The sequence below is a fragment of the Manis javanica genome, chromosome 6 (genome assembly GCF_040802235.1).
Source record: "Manis javanica isolate MJ-LG chromosome 6, MJ_LKY, whole genome shotgun sequence".
NCBI lineage: Eukaryota > Metazoa > Chordata > Mammalia > Pholidota > Manidae > Manis > Manis javanica.
Window position 1 is genome coordinate 1444855 of NC_133161.1, and position 23162 is coordinate 1468016.

The window sequence follows — 23162 nt, forward strand, 5'->3', positions numbered from 1 at the left end:
AGAGAGTTAAATGGAAAAAAAAAAGAAAAGAAATTTTTTTTTTTTAGAAGATCTAGCCTTATACAGCAGGCTACACTTGCTGTGGAACACTTTGAAGGCAGAGACAAGCACGGAGGGCTGCACACTGCCTTTCCTGCTGGTGACCTGAGGAGATGGTAAAGGTGCAGGGGAAGGCGTTTGTAAAGAAGGTGTGGTTGTAAGCCACAAACAGCAGGAAGAGAAAAAAACGGATGTTTTCACATAAAGACATTAAATATACAGTCTGACTAAGGTAAAGTTAAGTCGTGTACATACATGCAGAGAGAAGGAAGAATGGTGTTATTTCAGAGTAGTGGAATTTCAGTTATTTTTACCCTTTGACCTTCTTCCTCATACTTTGCTGAATAAATTAAGTTTTTAACAGTAAGGATTTTTATTTATGTAATTGCAGAAAAGAATGTACTATTTTCAGTGTGTGTAAAATAAAATATTTTAATAACCCTGCTGGAAAGCAATATGATGGCATATTTATACACTTTGCTTACCCCTGGGAATCTATGTTGCATTCCAAGAAGAAGGCGGCTACTTAAGATTTCCACTGTAGCATTATCTTAAATTGCAAAAGTCTGAAGAGAATTGTTCCTCTATGGTCAGATGATGAGGTTGTCATTTTTGTGTTGGGGATAATAATAATAATGCAGTTACCACTTGAGAATTTAAGAATGGGAAACATCTGTCAGCAACACCTCTGGGGATAAATTGATGAAACAAGAAATAAAAATAGAAATCCTCAGAAGGTTACCCAAGAGAATGACAAAGAATAATAATATAACAATAAACACCTGAGGAAGAACTGGCAGACAGGCAATAGGGGAAATATTCTCTATAGTGGCTTTAGTCCTTCGTAGAAGAAAGGTAATAGCTAAATCCTCACCTTTTTTATTGGGAAGTCAGTATATATTGTTCATGTTAATAAACCAAAAGTTATTACCTATGGAAATGACTTAGAAAAGTAAGAGATTGTCTAAGGGAGAGAGTTGGCTGGGAGCTTTGTCTTAAGGTCTTCTATACATTACATGCATGCAGTAATTTCCATTGTCCCTCAGAGGTCTATCTATCACTTCTTCATTTTAAAATTTACAGTATTTGAAAAGATTAATACCAAGTAATACATTTTTTATGTTATTGCCTTTTTCTATATTTAGCATACATATAGCTAAATACATTCCCACATTTAGTTACAGTTCTCAACTGGGGGTGACAGTGTACCCCCAGGAGTTACACAGGAATATCACAATGAAGGGGACCATGTATTGGCATCTAGTGAGTATAGGAGAGAGATGCTGCTAAAATCCTAAAATGTGCAGGAGAGCACCCATCCCTCCCACTCTTCTCAACAAGGGATTCTCTCGCCAAAAATGTTAATGGTGCTGAGGTCAAGGAACGCTGCTTTAGGCTGGCTAACTGCCAAGAAATTGTACATCAGATAAGCATAGGAGTCATTACATATACAACACAATTTGAAAAGCCTCTTACAACTAATGCTTGTTTTCTATTGTGAGTTGCCATAGTAGGGAATGTTAATTATAATTTAATCGGTACATTGTAATAACCAATTCGTTTCTTTTAAAAAAAATTGGGGGGGCACATTAAGAGACTGAAGGATAGGTCATTACAAACCAACATTACAAGGGAGGAATAAAGTTTTTATTATGATGTCACACCTTTTGTTTATTTTTAAAGATTAAAATAATTTTTACCGTGTCACCCAAAAAACATTTAAAATTAGAAGTAAAACAGAATCGGTTATAAAGAAGTCCTGGAATACGCACCTGGGATTAAATTTGTGCAGGGACTGCATATCAGATGAAGATTCCCAAGCAGCTGCCAGATGGTGAACCCAAAGGAAGTCCCCACAGAGAGTAAAAAAAAGTGTATTACGCCATATGCACCATATACAAGAGTGATTCCCAGGAAAATAAAAGACCTAAAGGTAGAAGATAAAACCACATGAAAGGTAACATAGTGACTTCTGGTGTCCAGTCCAGCATGAAAAGAGCTTGGAAGTACTCCCATTCTTACAACAACAAAGAGCTGAGCAAATTGAAAATCAGCGGCTCTTCTTAGATCCACAGAGAATTGAGATCAGAGAGCAAACTGCTGCCTTGAAAACTGGAGAGAGAGATGGATGCCTGGAATTACAGTTTATTCAGAACAGAAGCCTTTATAGCAGAAGCCTGCTGCTGTAGTCAGTACTGGTGGGAACACTTAAATCGTAATCAGTTAATGGATGAGGCTTAGTGTGGACTAGCTAGGGAGTTAGAAACTATAGAGGCCCAGTCTTAGGGGGTGCCCCTGCTCTTTCATGGTTTTTACCTCTAGGGGTTCCATCAGTTCTCAGGGTGAAAAATCAGAAAAACATCCCCTTGTGGTTCTAGCAGGGGGAGGGGGAAAGTAACTATTTAGTATCCTCTTCACCTTGACAAAGGCCTGCCCCTTGAGGGGCATCTCTTACCATCACATTTAAGAAACTTCATGTGGTTGTAGGAAATTACAGCTAAAAGAAGTGCAGTCAGACTTTGTTAAGGGGTCTTTCAAGAAGACCAGAGGTAATGGGGGAGACAACAAAGAGGAGATTCTAGCCTCTGACATCTACAGCCACAGCAAAGAGAGAACACAGCCACACTCACAGCCAGCAGAACATGAAGCTTCACAGTGAAGGACCATTTCTCTCAGTCCTTTTACCCTGTACATAATGTCTGACTTTCAGCAAAAACAATCACAAGGCATGCTAAAAGGCAAAAAACACAGTTGGAAGAGACAAAGCAAGCATCAGAACCAGACCTAGATATAACAAAGATTTGGGGATTATAAACCAAAATTTAAAGTAACCAATTAATAGGCTCTAATGGAGAAAATGCACAACATGTAAAAACAGATAGGTAATGTAAGTAGAGAGATGGAAACTTTGAGAAGGAATCAAAAGGAATGGGAGAAACAAATAGCCTGTAGAAATGAAGAATGCCTTTGAGGCCGATCAGTGGACCAGACATGACCAAAGAAAGTGAATGAGCTAGAAGATGTGTTGATAGACACTTCCAAGTCTGAAAAACAGAGAAGAAAAAGAATGGAAAAAGGGAACAGAAGAGCCAAGATCTGTAGGATGACTACAAAAGTTAAGACATGCAGGTATTGGGAATTCCAGAAAGAGAAGAAAGAAATGAAGAGGAGAAATATTTGGAGCAAGAATAGCTGAGAATTATCCAAAAATTAGCACAGGCACCAAACCATAGATCCAGAAAGCTCAGAGGCCACCAAACAGGATAAATATGAAAAAAAAAATCTGTGTAGGCATATCATTTTCAATCTGCAGAAAATCAGGGATAAGAACAGAGTAAAGAAATCAAAAGAACAAAAACACCTTATAAAGAAAATTTAAGAATTATACCAGAGTGCTCTTCAGAAATCATGCAGGTGAGAGGAGTGAAATAAACATGTTAGTAGAAAAAACCAAATCCACCAACTAGAATTCTGTATCCAGAAAAATTTTCCTTTAAATATAAAGGAGAAATAAAAACTTTCAGACAAACAGAATTTGAGAAGTTGCTAGTAGCCTTGCTTACTAAGAAATTTTAAGTGTTCTTCAGACAGAAGGAAAATTTATTTAGGTGAGAGACTCAGATCTGCATTAAGAAGGAAGAGTGTTAGATAAATAAAGGTAGAATAAAATATTTTCTTACTAATCTAACAAATAACAGTTTATTGAAAGTAATAGCAGCAATGTATTCAGTAATTATAGCTTATGGGTCAGTGAAATGAAGGGCAGCAGTGTTAATGGGACAGGAGGGAGGGGTTGGGACACTGTGTTAGAAGGTACATGAGCTAACCAGGGAGCACTATCACATTATTTGAAAGTAGACTCAGATAAGATGTAAATTACAGACTCGGGGGCAACCACCAAAAAGTGTTTTAAAAGTATAATTGATACGCTATGAGAGGAGAGAAAATAGAATCATGTAAAATGCTCAGTTAAAATCAAAGAAGGCAGAAAAAGACCGAAAGACAAAAAATAGAAACAAAGAACCAGGGCAATGAGCAGAATATAGTTAAAACTATGATAAATATTAAAGCAACAATATCAATGATCACATTAAATGGGGATGGTCTACATGTATTAAGAGGCAGTCTTTCAGCATGGGTTATGTTGTCTATAAGAAATCCATTTTAAATATAAAGACATTGTAAAGGGGCAGAGAAAGATATCCCATGCTAACACTAAAGAACAGAGCTGGAGTGTGGATTAATTTCTGATAAGGCAGACTTCAGAGCAAGGAAGATAATTGGGGATTAAAGGGGTAATACGAAATGATAATGGTTCAGCTTTCAAAGGAGACATGATAATCCTTCATGTGTATGTGCCTAACAGAGCATCAAAGCGTATGAGTAAAACTGATAGACCAGCAAAGAGAAGTGTCTGAGTCCACTGTTAACAGCTGGAGACTGCAGCACCCTCTCTATCAGTAACTGACAGGTCTAGCAGCAGAAAGTCCGTGAGCGCATGTAGTTGAAGTGAATAGTACCACCAGTTAGCTGGCTCCAGCTGATACTTGTAGACTGCTTTATCCAGCAGCAGTACAATATGCATTTTTTTCCAGCTTGCACAGAGCATTCACCAAGTTAGACCACATTCTAGGCCATAAAGCACACCTTAACAGACTTGAATAGAAATTACACTGTTTGCTCACAGATCACAATAGAGTTAAACTACAAATTAATAACAGAAATGTAGCTGGAAGGCTCCAGAGTAGTTGGAGATTAAATAACCTCTAAATAACACATAGGTTGAAGAAGTCTTAAGAGAAATTAAAAACATTTTTAACTTGATGAAAATGAAAATGTAGTTCATTAAAATTTATGGGATGCAGCAAAAGCACTGCTTAGAGGGGAATTTGTAGTCTTGAATGGGTATATTAGAAAAAAGAAAGATCTGAAATCAATAATCTAAGCTTTCACCTTAGAAAACTGGTAAAAGAAGAGCAAAGTAATTCCGAAGTATGTAAAAAAAAATTAGAAACTGAGTAGAAATCAGTGAAATCGAAAACAAGAAATCAATTAAAAAAATCTACACAATCAAAAGCTGGTTCTTAGAAAATGTCAATACATTTGATAAGCTCTAGCTAGGCTAACCAAGAAAAAAAGGGAGAAAACACAACTTACTAATAAATGAAAGGCCATTACCACTGACTCCAAGTACATAAAAAAGGTACTAAAGGAATATTATGAACAACTCTGTACCCACAATTTTGAAAACTTACATGAAAATGGACAGATTCTCTCAAAGATACTATCTACTGAAACTCCCACAAGGAGAAACATAATTTGAGTAGGTCTATATTTACTAAATAAATTGAATCATCAATTGACCTTCCAAACACCAGTCCCAGATGGTTTCATGGGTAAATTTTACCAAACATTTAAGGAAGAACTGGTATCAGTTCTCTGCAATCTCTTACAGAAAATGTAAGCAGAGGGACTACTTCCTAACTCATTCTACGACGCCAGCATTAACCTAATACTAAAATCAGACAAAGACATTGCAGTGGAGGCAAACTACAGACCAGTATCTCTCATGAGCATAAATGCTCAATTCTGCAAGAACATACTAACAAAACAAGTCCAACAGTTATACACCATGAACAAGTGTGGTTTACACCAGGTATGCAAGGCTCATATACACTTAAAAATCACTTAGTGTAATCCATCATATCCACAGACTAAAGAAGAAACATGATGTGATCCCGTCAGGAGATGCTGAAAAAGCATTTGACAAAATCCAACACCTATTCATGATAAAAGCTCTCAGTAAACTGGGAATAGATGAGAACTTCCTCAGCCTGATGAAGAACATCCACAGCATACCTACAGCTGACATACTTAATGGTGAGAAACTAGGAGCTTTCCCACTGAGATCAAGAACAAGGCAAGGCTGTTGCCCCTCACCGCTGCTTTTCAGCATGGCACCCTAAGTCTTAGCTCATGCAATGACAAGAAAAGGCATACAGATTGGGAAGAAATAGATAAAACTCTGTTCTCAGATGACATGGTTGTCTGAAGAAAATCTTAGAGTCAGCAACATTAACAGCAAAAAATCCCTGGGACTAATAGGTTATTATAGCAAGGTTTCAAGATACAAAGTTAATATACAAAGTTGATTGCTTTCCTGTATATCAGCAATGAAAAATTGGAATTTGAAATTAAAACATGATACCATTTATATTAGCACACAAAAAAATTAGAAGAAAGAAATGCTTGGATATAAAGCTAACAAAACATGTATAAGATCTATATAAGGAATACCACGTATTCTGGAAAAAAAAAGAAAGGTCTAAATTAATGGTGGAGAGTTAATCCACCTTCATGGGAGGAAGATTCAATATCATTAAGATGTCAGGACTTAACGTTGTTCATTGCATGGGTAAACTTGGTAGGAAATAATTGTAAGGCATCTTAATTTTCTTCCACCGTTGCTTGCAAGGACACTTTGTTGGGTCTCTGTTCCCTACCTCTGATGACAACTTGGGCTGTCCCATAGCTTTGTGGTCACCCTACATGTTGAAAATCAAGTCCATTCTAGCTTGAACTTCCACTTTTCTTCCAGTTCAAAGCATCTTCCCTTTGCCCTAATCAGTCTGGTGGAGGCTAAGGACCCAGCAGCAGCAGGGAGGGAGTATGATTTCCTCTGTTTGTTTTATTATTTAAACACTTAGGAAGATTCAGGAGATATATGATAGTTCCTGTTTGTCAGTATCTCTAATATATCTAAAATATATGTAATAAACAGTTTAGGAGACAAGTTTTATTGACATGAAACATTTAGGGAAATCAATTGTGCTAACATAGGTGAACTGGGAGTATTGTGGGGATTCAGAAAGGAAATTGTGTGGTAGAATAGTTGTGCTTGAAATGAAGAGTCCAAAGGACAGAGTGAGTGGCAACTGGCTCTGGTGCCAGCTCCTCTCAAATAAAGCTGTCCTTATGTTTTTCTGGAGTCTGGGTCTCAGAAGGGGTTTAAATAATTTTTTTGCTGGTGATTTGCAATGTAAGACTATATAGAATGTTAAAAAATCTTAAGAATAAGTAATAAAGTGTAATATTGTAGATGGCATTAATGAACTTGAAATTTACTTTGATAATATTGAAAAATAAAATATTTATCTCTTCTTAAAGGTCTCAGTGTTATTTGTGGGGAAATATTGTTTTACCTTTATTGAAGCACAAGTTAAAAGACACAGGACAGGAGGGACCACGATAGCTTGCTGTCATTCCCTCACCCTGTGTTGGATCTCAGAGGAGGGCATCTGCCTCTAGTCCCAGCTTTGGAAGTAGAAAAACTGTCTATCCAGTACTGAGGTTTTTGTTTCATTCTGTTAAAGTTGTATTTTTATTTTCATAGCGGGTAACTTTTACTTCCAAATTAGCAATACTTAACATTTGTTTTTGGATTGGTTAGCCTTATTTCTGCTCTTAAGTGAATTGATTCTATTACCCTTTTCATTCCATGCCATGTGTCTTAGTTCCTTGATTTCCTTTGTCCATTAACTTTCATGCCTTCTAATCTAGCACCTCTGTACTAAATCCCAGGGATTCCTGAAACTACCCTTCTCCAGCTCTAAACACTAATTTTTAAAAATCTTGAAATGTCCTTTAAAAACAGCCTTCTCTTTTTCCACCTTCCTTTCTCACGTGTGTTTATTACAGCTGCTTCTCTCCTGGGAACGTCAATTGATTGACTTCCCTACTCTCACAGTCATCTCTTGGTTTCACTTTTCTCCCCTTCTACTTTGGTTTCATGGCCGACCAGCCCACTCACTTTGCTAACACCCTTAAACCAGTGGTTCTCAAACTGTGGTCCAGGGATTTCTGGGGTTGATGGTTAAAACCCTTGAAGAGCTTGTTGAAATGAGAATAGAGTTCTGGCTCAGCCAGAAGGCATAGAAGAGAAGAATGTTTAAGGCTGGCAGGCAAAGGGAAGCTGGTGACAGAGACTGGGGAACAATCTGAGGAGGACCATCGCTGACATGGAGGTTGCTGCTTAGAGGTCAAGTGAAATTGTGAAAGTGTGATTTGGCCGCTAGGTCATCACTGACCATTGCCAGCGCATTTGGAGTGGTCAGTAGGCGTGGCATCAGACTAGTGGTTGGAAAAGTGAGTGGTGGCAGGTCGAAGTGTGTAAGAATCAGCTGTAAAGGAGCTGAGAGAGAACAGAAAGCCTGTTAGAATCACCAAGCCTCTGACAGTTTTTGGGGACTCTACCTGTATCTGCTTCAGCATCTCAGAATCAGGCTGTCAGGTTGGATGGCACCATCAGGCCTCTTGGGTTGCTGACTGCTTTAGCCTGGGCTTGCCTGGAACTAAAGGCCATTTCGTCCCACCTTGGCTCTCACGTCTATTACATTCTTCTACTCCACTTTTCTCCCATTCTCCTGTGTGACCTATGTGTCTTCTGTCTCTACACTCCATGTTTCACTCCTATTTGGTGAACTTGCTCCTATTTCACAGAGAGAATAGAAGCCATCACAAGAGAAATGCGTTTATGTTTCCATTGTACATCTACTTACCTACCTGCAACCGACCTCAAGTGTTCTGTCCTCTCCTGCTCTTCCTCCCCCGCCCCTCCTGCTTTGCTCCTGTGGGGTGTGTTTCCTCTCTCACCCCTCAACCTGAGCACATTGCTTCAGCTGCTCTCCCTTTTCTTTTCTGTATCAGTGATTTTTTTCTTTACTGTATTATTTCTGCAATCATCTGTAACTTTCCTCACTGAAAGTCCCCCTCGGCTTCACATCCCCCTTCCCACCTCCTTTGGGTCCCTTTCCCATAAGCCCCTGGGAACAGCTATCCCCTTGCACTTTGTTTCCAGTTCTTCTCTCTTGATCCATTTCAGTCAGGGTTTTGCTTCTACCACTCAAGAAAAACAGCTCTGTCAAGGTCACCGATAAGCTGCATGTTGCTAAATCCAGCTGTCAGCTCTCAGTGCTCATGTCAGCGGGCCTGCCAGCAGCAGCCGACATGTCGGTGCTTCCCTGGGCTTCCAGGACACCGCTGTCTCGTGTGCCTGCTGCCTGCTGATGTGCTCCTCTGAGCTTTGGCTGATCCTCCTGTCAAGTGGACTTCTAAAGATCTGAGCGCCTCAGGGCTCTGTTCTCAGACTTCTCTGGCTGCACGCACTCCCTAGGATGGAGATCTCTTGTAGTCTCAGGGCTCTAAATATCTATCTGCCGATGACCCCCCAACCCACCCCCACCCCTTTAAAAACATTTCTAGCCTGGCTCCTTCCCTTGAACTGTATAGATTATTATATCCAACTGCCCATTCAACCTCTCCACCTGAATAAATACTATGTATTTCAAATTCAACAGTGAAGACTACTTATTTCCACCCCACAACTATTCTACTCATAATCTTCCCTGATTCAGGAAATGGCTGCTCTGTCTTTGCAATTTCTCAGATCAAGAACCTTGTGTTTATCCCTACAAGTCCTGTCAAGTGTTCTTTCAAAACCTGCTTGCAACTTGACACCTTTTTTTTGGAACTTGATGACTTCTTAACACCTCTACTTCACACAGGTCTAAGTGACCTCTCTCCTGGATGTTTGCCAGAAACTCCTACCTTGTCTCCTTGTCCCCGTCCAAGTTATTTTCCACATTGCAACTAGAGTGAGCCTTTTGCAATGTCAGATCATATTATTGTTCTGTTTAGAATCCTGCAGTGGATTCCCATCTCATTCAGGGTAAAAACCAACACTTTGCTATGTGTGAGAACCAACATGTCTACAGAATTCTGTGTGGCCTCACCTCACTCCTGTGCCCTGGTTGGCTGGGCACACTGGAGCCTTCCCCGCCTTCCCTGGCACTGCTGTTTCTCCTGCCTTGGGTGCTCTCCCTCGGGGTACCTGCTCTCACAGCTGTTCTCAGATGTCACCTTATTAGTGAGGTGTGCCCCCTCACCCCTCTGGCCCTCCCTATTCCACTAACCCTGTAAACATCACCTGACACTGTACATTTATTTATCATCTGTTTTCTTCTGTGACGTGAGCTCAATGAGGGCAGGGGCTTTCTTTTGTTCACTGTGTGCTCTCAGTTCTTGAAAGAGTGCCTGGTATGCAGTAAGCCCACATTAATGATCGCTGAGTGAATGAAATCCATTTAGCCTCTGCTATAAATACTAAGTCCTTGGACTGAATGATCTCCCTGTCTTTAACCGCATAATTCACGGTGTTTCTGCCGTCACTTTCTTTCCATTGCTCTCCCAGTCCTACTCAGACTTCCATTCCGTGGTAAACAGTTTTCCTCTGATCCTCATCATCTTAGAATATTCCCTCTGTTTACATTTCTTCACCAATAGCTGGTTCTCCTTTCTGACTCATCTCCCACCTCCAGTGGGTTTGGGAGGGGTGGTGAAGGCGCTGCTATTCTCGCGTCTGCTGGAGTCCCTGACAAGCCCGAGCAGCAGGCCGTCCCTGATGTTCCTGACTCTTCGCTCTTTTGGTCGCTGTCAGTATTGCCTGCTCTCACTCTCCCATGTGCTTTGGGAGACCTTGGTAACAGGCTTATTGTCTTCCTTTCCATTCATAGTTTGTTATTTCTAGATCACATTGTACAGTGGGTGTCCACCACCTAGATCTAAGACGGCTTTCAGTCATCTGGCTGCAACCCTTCTTCAGAAATCCACATGTAGGGTGCTCCCCGGCTGTCAGCACCTGGCATGGCTTCACTTGACAGTCTTCGTGCAGTTTTTGCCATGGTCCATATTTTTATTTCTAACATATCTGGTCTTTGGCGATAGTGAGGTCTCCTGCTCCTTGACCAATCCTTTTTCACCTGTCATCCTCTAGATCTGATAGAAATTAAATGGAATTTAATTTTAATTTAATGCTTTAAAAAGTTTCCTGTTCAACTGCTGTTTATTTTGATATGTGGTATATTTTTTGAATAATTTTCCCCCTTACACACTGATTTGTGATGCTTCTTGTATGTAAACCATATTATATACATTTTTATGTAATAGAATCTGTTTCATTGATCATCAAGTTTTGGTGCCAGCACACTCTTCTTTATTGAAGCTTTATGGTATTTTTAATATTTTGTGGTAGCCTCTCATTGACTTTATTTTTCAGAATTGTTGGTGATGGTCTTGTTTTTTACACTTCCACGTGATTTTGAAAACAATTTGGTAAAAGAATAATTTCCATTACACTTTATTTTTTCCCTGTAATGGTATTAAACAGGTTTAATTGAATAGTTCACATAAATTAATATTCTATCAAAACTCTAGTAGCAAAATATCTAAAATTTTTACCTTTTATAGATTTAATTATTTTTTACCATAAATATCAAAGGTGTATCTTCTGTAATTTAAAGAAAGATATGCAACAAACGTAAGTGATCTGTTTAATTTTTTTTCCAGATATGTTTCCTTCTCTTTGCCATTCTCTATGTTGCTTCCTACTTCATCATCACAAGATACAAGAGAAAATCAGGCAAGTAGCATCATTGTCGCAAGAACTTGGATGATCTTACCAAGTGGTCTGTGGTCTGTCTGCTCTGTGCCCATCAGTGTGGTGCCATGTTCACTGTGCTCGTGATTGGAGCAGGCAGTTGCCCTGCGACTAAGAGCACTAAAAATAACCTCTAGGGAATTTGTTTATCGCCATTCTGTGTCCAGCCAAGAACAGTGTGGGGCTCTTCCGCATGTGGGCAGTCCCAGAATCCCTTAGGATATTTGGTTCCTTGTGACTGGCTCTGATGGAACATACCAAGACCTGATCCTGTCTCTGACTGCTAGAATATCTTTTTTTTTTTTTTTTAGCAATATAGAATTAGACTTCCCATAATACCATCAAGTATTCAATTACAAATAATGTTATCCTTTTATTATTTCATGTGTGTCCTTACCTAGCCGGATGGACCACTATGTTTTTAAAAAATGAACTTTGTGGTGATCAAGTCACAGTTTTTTGTGTCAGGGTTTTATAAGTACCTAGGCAGTTGCCTTACTGCCTCCTTTTAAATCTCAGCTATTTTCTAGAAATTGCAGGGTTTTCTACTTGTGATGTTGGCTAATAGGAGGTGCCATATGAATACTTAAGAATTCTTTATATTATGTTATCCTATTAAACTTACTAGACTTTTGAAGGCAGTTGGGAAGTAGTGCTTGCTCTAGTGCATTATTTTAGCACTGTTACTTGGCTCTGTGACTATACTGAAAGACTCCTTAGGTTCTTTAATCTCTCAGAGTCTTGAAAACCCACAGATCCAAGGTCACATCTTAGCTATTTTTAAAGATGGTTTGGTATCAGTTTTCATAGATTTATGGACACAGAAGGAGGGAGAGAGAGAAAATTAATAAATATATATGTATTGTTTTAAAGGAAATTAGGAGAAGATGAACAAGAAAAGTGGAGATTTATTAGCTGGTTTTTAGAATAATGGTGGGCGGGGTGATGAGGACCTGGTTGGTAGAGTGTGAGGAGTACAGCTGAAATGGGTATGAAGCTATCAAAACATTCTTCACGATTTGATGGTTGATTGGATATGGATATGACAGTGTAGAAGTTCATTTGACTGTTATTTTGTCATCTGTACAAGAGCTCTTTGGCTGTAAAGCTCTTTTGGGCAATCAGAAACTCAGAATGGAGACCAGATTAAGAATGGCCCAAATAAGCCATTGACACTGGAGCAGGTGTGTGCTCAGAATGCCAGAGACCTGCAGAGAGTGCCTTTGAGGACAGCCTGTTAGGTACTGAGCAGGAAGGGCCAGGGGTGTTGGGCATATTCTTGTAATTGGATCATAGTTTCTTTAGATGGTAAGTATGTGGGATGACAAAGGGGAGGGTTATCAGCCATGAGAGAGGGGAGGGGAGGGAAAGTGAGTGCTGGAGGAAGGGCCATTGGCTGTATAGAAAGGATACACAAAACTTGATGCATTTCTGTCTGTAATCTGAACGATGATTATGAAGTATGTCAGCAGTGGTATCCAAGGTGTTCCAGGATGGCCTCACAGAATCCTCATTATCACTGCTACTAATGACAAATCCAAATTATAGACAGTACATGAGTCCTGAGATTCTGAACTCTAATTTTACTGTAGAAAGTTTTGTTGGATATTACTAACCAGAAGATTTCATTCATTAGCAATTTCACTTGCACTGTATAACAATAAATTTCATAGTAGTCCTAAGGGTCTACTAAATTTTATTTTCTTGAGCACTAAATATTTGGTATATAGTAAATGGTAGTTTTGCTGATCAGGATTTTTGGTCAGCCACCACACCATATTCTCTGTGTCCCACCCCATCTAATTTAATGAGATTTAAATTTGGATCCATGTCGAAGTAAGCAGTGTGTTTTGAAAATCGTTGCTATTCAATAATTGCTTCAAATTTGTTTTTGTTTGTATTTTTTTATAATGACATATTTTATTGGAAGTTGAAAAATATTAATACCTTAAACATTTTTGCAGATGACCAAGAAGATGAAGATGCCATAGTCAACAGGATTTCGTATGTATTTTAAAGTTCAGTTGTTCTGTTTCTAATTCTGAAGTCATAAATTCTCAAAATTGAATTCTCACTTTTGGGCATAAATGTGGAAAAAACTCACCCCAAAGTATTAAAATATCATTATTAATATTAATCCTGTCCTCAGAAGCACATATAAGCAAAGATACATGGATAATTGAAGATTATCTCCTGTTAAAATTCACTTATTTAAGGAGCCAACAGATTTTATCTTCCGTGGATTTAAGCAGAAAATGGGTTTACCGTTGAGAACATTGGCCACAAGAAAGAAAACTGGTCTCTGAATAGTCTGCACAGGCTGGCCTCTTGGGGCAGGAGCAGATACCTGTTGTGACCCACTGAGTGCTGGCCTGTTGTGGGTGGGGTGTGGGCCCAGGCCGTGCCTTTACCAACCTGCTGCCGTGTTTCCTCAATTCATGAAGAGTGCATTCTCCTACACATCTACTGCACAGCCACCCAGATACTGAAACTGATAGTACTACTTGGGCCCCATTCGCATTTACAAGGTCCCAGCGATGCCCTTTGCAGCAGACGCGTCCAGTTTAGAATCACTACATTTTGGGTGTCCTGCACCTTACTTTCCTTCAGACTGAAATGCTCCTTCAGTAGTCCCCTGACTCTCTTGGCCTCGGTACTTTTGAAGATTACAGCCCAGTTGTTTGGGTCTGTTTCTTCATGATGAGTATCAGGTTATGCATCTTCGCAGAGAGGAGTGGGGAGAGGAGGTGAGGCAAGGGAGGAGGGAGAGACTGCATGTACTTACACACGCTTGCACATACATCGGGCTGTTACTCAGCCATGAAAAGCAGTGAAGTACTCACATCGAGGAGCCCCAGAGACGTACACTGAGTGAGAGAAGCCAGACACCAAAAGTAACATAGTGTCTGATTCCATAAGAAATACCCAGAAGAGGCATTCCATCAAAGGCAGGGGCTGAGAGAAGAGGAGAGTGGGGAGCAACTGCTTAATGGGCATGGACTTTTCTTTGGGGTGATGGAATGTTCTCGAACTGGGAAGAGGTAGTGGTTGCACAATACTGTGAGTACACTAGATGCCTCTGAATTGTTCACTTTAAAATGGCAATTTTATGTTGTGTGAATCTCACCTCCAAAAGAATTTCAAAGAACTAACAAATGACATGAGTCAAAACTGAAAAATGAATATAAATACACCCTAATGGACTAGATTAGGTAATTTATTTTAAATACTCTAGGGAAAACAAATGTAACTTCATTCAGGGAATTCTTGCTCTATGGGTTTAAAACTTAGGTCCATAACTTTATGACTTAAATTTACAGGATTAGGGACTAAGTTTTATTCCTAGCATCATGACATTTGTACAAATCTTGAGTCATCATTTTTCTCTGTCTAAATTACTGCTCCTGTAAAAACAGAATCATTTACTTACCTCAGAGAGCTTCCGTGACTCACCGACTAACGGGTGGATTCTAAGGCTTTTGACAGTGAAATCGTCTGGGTAGGAAGTACCCGTGAGATGTGTGCCTGTCCCTTTCTGTTTAGTCTGTGTCTCCTTTTGGTGGTAAATCTCACATGCATTTGTGGGTCAGTAATTTACAAATGGACAAGAGCATGTCACTTGGGCTTGAACATGCAGGGTTTTATGCGAACGGGCCTGTGCTGCTCCCGTGATGCTCGGGAGTCGCCCTACCTCCTTTACCTGTTCTCCTTTACCGTCTGCAGGGCTTTGGGCTCTCCCAGCACGTGGGCTCAGCACTGCAGTGATGCCCCCGAGAGCCCCTTCCTGCAGGTAGATGGGTGCGCGCAGGTAGTCTGGTGGAAGCTTGGAGGAGAGCCCGTGAGGGAGTGAGGTGACCTGGTGTGTCCCCTGAGCCCTGTCCCAGAGATCTCTCTCTGTGTTTCTCTGACTTTTTTCTTTGGTCCGGTGATGGAATGAGTGAGAACTGAAGAGTCAGGAAGACCTGGGTACAAAACTTGAACTCAAGTTTTGAGTCCAGAAGAGACAGAAATAAAGATGGGTTTTCTCTGTGCCTGAATGGGAGCTGCCACGTGCTCCGCAGTGCTGTTGGGCATGTGAAGTAGCACTTGCAGCAGAAATCAGGCTGTGGAATAAAGGCTGTGAGCCCAGGCTGTCTCCCTTCTTCCCTAGCCAGCTTGCCCGCCCTCTGCTGCTGAGAGGGCCCTGGGGGCACTGAAGAGGAGGATGGAAGGAGGCCCTGCGGAGATGGAGGGAGGAGTGGACAGAAGTCCTTAGAGCTCTCAAGCGCAGAGTGTGGACAGGTTCTTGCGTGGAGGCGGAGCCAGCGCTGCTGGCCACTCATGGGAGGCTTCCCTGCAGCTGACCCAGCACGGAGTCCATGCCCACAGACCTCAGGAAACGGGTACATTGGTTGGCAAGGAGCAGGGTGCTTTCCTAGTTTCCTAGATTAAGCTTCCTACAAAACAGTTACTGATGAAAGGGAAAAGAGTCACTTCGGAGTGGAGAGCCCTGCAGACACCACATGATCAGTGGTCAGAGAGAACACGACCAGGCATGGGGCAGGCTGAAGTCCTGGGCCACCCTGGAGGCTGCAGGGGGAAGCAGGAAGCGTTGCTCTGCGATGTGCCTGCCTCCACACGCCGAAGACCGAGTTCCTTGTTTCCGCTGCAGTCCGTCGGCCCTCTCCGCCAGGGCCAATGCCAGCTCCACGGTTCCATCCTCGCATCCAGCCCTGGCCCCTCTCAGTCCTCTTCTGTCCCGCAGAAGATCCCGTTGCTTCTGTCCTCAGACTCTGCTCCCTTTCAGAAGGTGGCCTTTCTAGAGCCGCCCTTCAGTTCTGAGGGGCGCTTTTATGTAGTTGCATAAGCTATGACCACTGTCACCCTTTTCCGACTTGACTTACCGTGAGGACCCCTTGCCAGCATTTAATTCCATCACACCAGCCTTTTACGAATTGCTCTCCTTGCAGCTGCTCAGGATGGTTATGGAAGGTGGCATTATCTTTTTTTTGTATTTCCAGGGCCAAGCCTGACACCAAATTGCATCAAGTCCTAAAGGTTTCTTGTTGGCAGAGCCAGTGTTATGGTGACCATACACTCAGGATTTTCCAGATCACTTGTGAATTCAAACACTTGATCTGTTTGCCCTTGTGAGCATATCCCTTTGTCAGATTTCCAGTCTCAGTTTCTTCTTTGGGAACTGTGGTCGGACTTTACGCTGAATGTGTGGTCAGAGTGCCTTGAGTGCTGAGTGCAGAGGGCCTGGCTTCCCTGAGAAGAGTGGGAAGGAGGGCGCTGAGGGGCCCCGCTGCCCGTGTTGTGTGGGGCCTGGGGGAGAGAGCCTGCTGTGCCCAGGGGCACAGAGCACAAGCCATCGGCCTGCATGCGGGCCTCAGGGAGCTGGCAGGTGTGGCTGGGTGTGGGCTCCTGCCTGGCTACAGGGGTCAGGAGAGCTGGCAGGGCCTGGACGGTGAGGGGGACTCTGAGCTCAGTCCCTGGACGGTGAGGGGGTGGCTCTGAGCTCAGTCCCTGGATGGTGAGGGGGTGGCTCTGAGCTCAGTCCCTGGACGGTGAGGGGGTGGCTCTGAGCTCAGTCCCTGGACGGTGAGGGGGTGGCTCTGAGCTCAGTCCCTGGATGGTGAGGGGTGGCTGTGAGCTCAGTCTGAGTGTTGGGAGGAAGGGGTTGTGGCAGTCGGGATCACTTCCTTACCCACGGGGATGCGCCTGAGGAAGCTCGCTCAAGGTCTCTGGCTGTCACTCTGGAACTGACAGGGGGCAGCCTAGGACCATACCCGTCCTGGTGCTTTTCCCAGGAAAGAAGTCCATTCAGCACAAACCACACTGTAGGGCGTTCCCTGTCTCTGATCTGAATCGTATATCCGTATGTGTCTTACAGTTTGTCTCCCTTAAACTTCTCAGTGATTTGCTGGGCAGAGGTTTCTCGGTGGTTTGGCTTCTGAGTAGGAGAACACTTCTGCTTGTCGCCACAAGGTGGCCTCAAAGTTCCCCTAGCTGACGTGCATTCTGAGCATTTAGTGTATAGTTTTTTTCTCATGTTCTTACATTTATTTTCACATTTCTTCCTATATTAAATCTAATGGGATGGACATTAAATTAAGGGTCCATCTCTAAAATTAGTGAGCTTCCCTTTTCCTTTGCCATTCTAGTCACTTAAAAAATATTTTTTAAAGTAAAAATTCTTCAGACATGTGTAACTGAGAAAGTGAAGATCCCTTATTATCCCACTCTCTCATGGGATTGCTGTACATGATGCTAGATTTTTTTTTGGTACCTCTATTTTTGTGTGTGTATATATGCTTTTTTGGGGGATGTGGAGAGCAGGTTTTATTTATTGTCCTGCTTTGTTTCTTTTTTGACTTATTTTCAACATCTTTCTATATCAGTACAAATTACAGATACCTTATTTTTAAAAATGACGAGTGTTTTAAATACTGTTTAATAGTACAGTGTTCAATAGTTTCCAGCTGTTTACTAGTATAATCTGTTTAACCGTTACCCATTGGAAGAGGTAGCAGATCAATGGCTTTGTTTTTTCCCCTGAAATAACCATTTTAAGTGAACTCGTCTTTCATACTGCTTCCATAAGTATTTTTTTCACCTGAAACAGTTGTTGGGTTGCTGTTAACATATATTGCCAAAGTTGCTAATTAAATGCAGTTGTGAAGTAAATACTTAAATTTAAAAGAGGAATGAGACTATAATTTATTCTTTGTGAAATGTGTGAAGCACACTGTCTTCAGTATATGTATCTTGTAAGGGTCCACTCGTTAGATTTGATGATCTTTTCATAGAGTAAGGAATTTTGGGGTTCGTCTAGTCGAAGTTCTAGGATCACATGTATATTGTTTGTCTCCCAACTGTGCATACTTACTGAGATCCCTGCGCAGCTCTTTTTCAGCCTCGACGCCGCAGAGTGCGTGTGCTCCCTGAGGGCTCCCCTCCGCCCGCAGGCAGCGCCGCGCCTCTGATCTCTTGCAGGTTGTTCCTGAGCACGTTCGCGCTCGCGGTCTCAGCCGGGGCTGCCCTGCTTTTGCCCTTCTCCATAATCAGCAATGAGATCCTGCTCGCCTTTCCTCAGAGCTACTATATTCAGTGGCTGAATGGCTCCCTCATTCATGGTTAGTAAATATTGTTACTATAATCATAACTATTGATTTAATTTTTACTGCAGTATATTTTTGGATTTTTCTTTTTTATGTTTGTTTCATAATTTGCTACTTCAGTAAACCATTTGAGTCCTTAATGAAATCAGAAAACCAGATTTTACTTCCTATTCTTAGTTGTGAAAGGCTTTTAATCAAGAAGTAGTTTTTATACTTCCCATGATTTCGATAAATAAATATTCATTTAAATACTTAGCAAGAGAACCTTGGTTTATCTGGACATGTCAGAAGAACTTAACTTCCACTTAAGACATTAAAAAACTAGCCATAGTTCTATTTTATTTATTTGCTGTTAGTTTCTTCAGTCATTTCAAAATGTATGATAGAAGGGAGGGAAAGAACTTCTGTCAAGTACAAACTTTAAACTGAACATGGTTAAAAACAATGGCTTACTTATTACAGGCAATGTGATTTATTGCTTTGAAGCCAAATAGAGCTGCACTCCAGTCTTGACTCGATAAATACATCTTATGTTACATGATAAAGGGAATCAGAAAGGAAGAAAAAGTATTTGCTCAGTGTATGTGTATACACATACACATACTCATCCTAAACCAGCAAGGAACTACTCAGGGCGCTGCAGTCCTCATTCTGTAACTGGGCCCCTGAGCAGAGCTGGTGGTTCTAACACCTTCTTCTCGCACCTATTGTATGTCCTTTGCTTTACCTGGTGGGGTGATCCAGACCTTTCATTGCCGAGGGGTCTAGGCCACTTTTAGTCCTGCCTAGACTGCGTTGTAGTTTTCCATTGGCCTTCATCCCAGGGCATGGTACTACTAAGGGATGTGCTGTGTACCAGGCACACTCTGCCTTCCCTCCACTGTGAGCAGCAGTCCAATGTCCCCTTGGCAGTTTGAGTCAGTCACCCCAGCCAGCACAGGAACTTCCTTTCTTGATCATTAGTTCAGATGCACAAGGAGCCCCAGTGGCCAGTAACAGAATCATTGTGACTCCTGGTGAAAGCATCCCTCCCTTTGGAGCTAAAATCTCTAGGCTAAAGGTGCATAAGGTCACAGGAACAGGATGCAAAAAATTTTGCTAGTGTCTTATTAGGGCTAGTAGTGAGTGATACCATTCCCATTTCTACCCTTGAATTCCTGGACCTGTAAATCCTGGTTGTGGGAGAAACACCATCATATATTGGATGCAGATTCCAAGCATATACAACCTTCTGGAGAACCTTGCCCCACCTAGCCCTGCAAGGTATTGCCATCTAACTGGCACTGTAAATGAATCTTCAGAAGGCCATTCCCCCCTTTCCTCAGGCCAGCTGCTGCAGGTAAGGGAAACGTGGTAAGACAAGTGGGTTCCGTGGGTCCACCATAGCACTTTTTTTTGCTGTGAAGTGAGTTCTTTGACCAGAAGCAGTGTGGTGTGGTTGCCATGATGGTGGCTAAGGCATTCTGGAAGTCCAGAGGTGGGAGTTTTGGCAGGAGCATTGTATTCAGAGAAGGCAGATCTATCCAAATGGGTGTGTGTTTCAGTAAGAAAAGGATGCTGCTTCTTCCATGATGCGAGTGGTCTAGTGCAGTCAGTCTGCCGCCAGGGGTTGGCTGATCGCCCTGGGAGCGGTACCATCCTGGGGTCTCCGTGTTGATCTCTCTTGCTGGCCAGTTAGGCACTAAATGGTGGCCATAGCCAGGTCAGCCTTGAGCGGAAGTCCATGTTGCTGAGCCCGTGTACACCTCCATCCCTCCGACCACTTTGTTCATGAGTCCTTGGGTGATGACTGGGGTGGCTGGGGCCAGAGGCTGACTGGGATCCACAGAACAAGTTACCCTGTCCCCTTGGTTATTAAACTCCTCCCTTTGGTGAGCAGTCATGTGGAGTACAAATAGGTTCACATTTTTGTACCATTCAGAGAGGTATTTCTGTGTACCTCTTGCCTGGATTTCCATGTTACCAGTTTTCCCGTTATGTTCCTTCCAAGTCTCTGCCCATCTAGCCAAACCACTGGCCACGGCTCTTTTCTCTTCCTCTGTCCCTCAGTATCAGCACAGTCCATGGATACATGGTCACGTGTCTGGCCATCTCCACTTCTGAGCAAGGTGGGCAGTCAGGTGTCCCAGGAGGACTCCCTCACCACTGCCCTTTGGAGGTGCCCAGAGAGGGGCTGAGGTGCTGTCGCTGTCCACTTCAGGGCAGTGTCTGCTGTGGGGCAGACCCATCTGCGAACCAGGCCCAAGTCTTCTCCTCCTCTGCCAGCTGATCATAGGGACTTGCCCTGAGGCCACAGATGCCTGTTGGGAGAGAGAAGGCAGGGTAGGAGGAGTGGGGACCACGAGCATTTGGGCCACCTCTTCTCTTAATATACTTGGGCCCAGCCACAAATACACCACTCCACTCGCAGTGGTATTGCTGTGTGTGCCCCAACTTCATGGCTTGATGGGTCAGACACACCCGTTTGTGGTGGGCAGCTCGGGTTGCATGGTGCCTTGGAGGCCCATGGTCAAGCATCCGGCCTCTGCTGAGGGGCAGCAGCAGGCTGAGAGCTGTTCTCCAAAGCGGAGTAGTGATTTGCAGAGGTGGCAGGGCTTTACTCCAAAGTCCCAAGGGCCTGTGCTGCGGTTCACCGGGAGGGGCTGCCAAAGGCTCCAGACAGCCTCCTTCCTGCACCAACACCTCTGGGGCCATCGGGTGTGCTGGGCCCTGCGGCCCAGCGACCACACAGTCTGCACAGCCGGGACCTGCTGCAGAGCCTGCCCCTGTTCCGGACGCCCTCTACATCGCAGCCCCTGAGTGGGCCAGAGGAGCATGCTCAGGTGAGGACATGCCTCCAAGACCCAGAGGCCCACTCGGTGCTGCGTCTCCGTTGGGTGTTAGAGGGGCCAGATGCAACAACTGAACCTTCACCTTAGAGGAGATACTCTCCACGTGCCCCATGCCCATGGACCCCTGGAAATTTCACTGAGGTGGAAGGCCCTTGAATTTTTCTTAGAATTATTTCCCATCCTCTGACAGGCAAACGTCTCACCAGTAAGCCTAGAGTAGTTACCACTTATTTCCCCCTAGATCCAGTCAGCAAAGCCTTAGCACAATAAGGGCCAGTGTGATACACTGTGGAAGAGAAAGGTGCTCAAGACCCCTGTGAACGACCTTGTGACGTGGGGATGGAGTGTTGGTGCCCCTGAGGGGGGACAGTGGTGATGTGTGGTTGGCCTTGCCCGCTGGAAGCACAGTGCTTCTGGTGGGCTCGTGGAGAGGGATGGCACAGGAGGCATTTATCACGCAGCAGCTGCTTGCCGGCTCCAAGGGTGTGTTACTCCCTCAAGCAGGGAGACCATGCCCGGCGCGGCAGCTGCATTTGGAGTCACCACCTGGTTAAGGTCGTGATCACCCAGTGCCCTTCTCCAGGACCCATTTGCTTTGGTGGCCTGGGGGTCACCAGCCCTGCATCTTCAGTCCCCTGTGGAGGAGCTGATCTCTGCACTCCTGGGAGAGATGCTGTATTCCTTCAGGTGTGCCCCCGTCCTAGAAGCGGGCAGCCCCAGTGTCCCCCACTTGGCCTTTCCCACCAGAGTGACCCTCACGCCTTAGATCAGCAAACACTTGTAGGGATTCTGCCAGCTGCTGAGTCTGTCTGTTCCAGTCGTGCATTCTGGAACTGGGGATATGACCACAAAACAGTTTGGGGACCCTCAGTTGAGATATGTGAGATGAGATAAACCCCCACTGACCATCTGCCCTCCATGCACCCCTCCTCTGAGTGGCGGACGACCGTGAGGTTTGGGTCTCCTGGAATTAGCATCAGTTCAGAGCCAGTGGTTGTCTCTGGAAAGTCTGATTATTTCCTGCACCCCAGGGTAGTTATGTCATCCATATTAATTTGCCAATCATGTACTGCCTTGTGATATTTGTGGGCTGTTCTTGAATTCTTACTTGTCTTTCTTGGTTAAGCCTTTTGTGAATTTATGCTATATTCTTTTGGAACTCAGAATAGTACTAAGTTCTCTAAATCGCCCATGGACCACCTGCTATAGTACTTAGACTCTGAAAATGTTCAGTAAAGATCTATTGAATAATAAAAGTTATTAATTGTAAGATTAGGAATACTTTGGTAAAGGTGAACTTAATTTGACAACCTTAATAAAGGATCATTAAATAAAGGAATTTAATGACATCCTACTAAATTGTCAGTATGGAAGTTTTTGATTGTGCCTTTAATATGTAAATTACATACAAATTAGAGGCTAAAATATGTGTTGATAATGCTTTAGTATGTGTAAATATATTTAGTTTGGCTTAAGTACAGTGTTTGGATTTGGGGCACATGGGTTTTACATGATAACCATATTACCTTGGATACCATTTTTCTCTGGGCCAGAATTTAGTAACATCAATAAATAAAATATTAACTTGAGCTCTAAATCTCTGTATCATGTAACAAGATGTAGCTCTGTCTACAATGAAGAGATAATTAAAATGGTTTGAAAAATGTAAGGTACGAAAATGATGAGCTGGAGCTG

General features: G+C 42.9%; 1 protein-coding gene across 19 annotated transcripts in view; it reads left to right on the forward strand.

Annotated features, from left to right (window-relative positions):
* The window catches only part of LMBR1 (limb development membrane protein 1), a 135416-nt gene that overhangs the window by 17515 nt on the left and 94739 nt on the right, over positions 1 to 23162 (forward strand). For 18 of the 19 annotated variants that reach the window (XR_012132017.1, XR_012132018.1, XR_012132010.1 and 15 more), the window contains exons 2-4: positions 11443 to 11515; positions 13498 to 13537; positions 18512 to 18651. Coding sequence is in view for 10 of the 19 variants with exons in the window: in XM_073238132.1 (XP_073094233.1) it covers positions 11443 to 11515; positions 13498 to 13537; positions 18512 to 18651 (253 nt within the window). In the remaining 9 variants the exon portion in view is untranslated. The remainder of the gene's footprint in view (positions 1 to 11442; positions 11516 to 13497; positions 13538 to 18511; positions 18652 to 23162) is intronic. The other variant, XM_036999282.2, reaches the window with a different exon arrangement.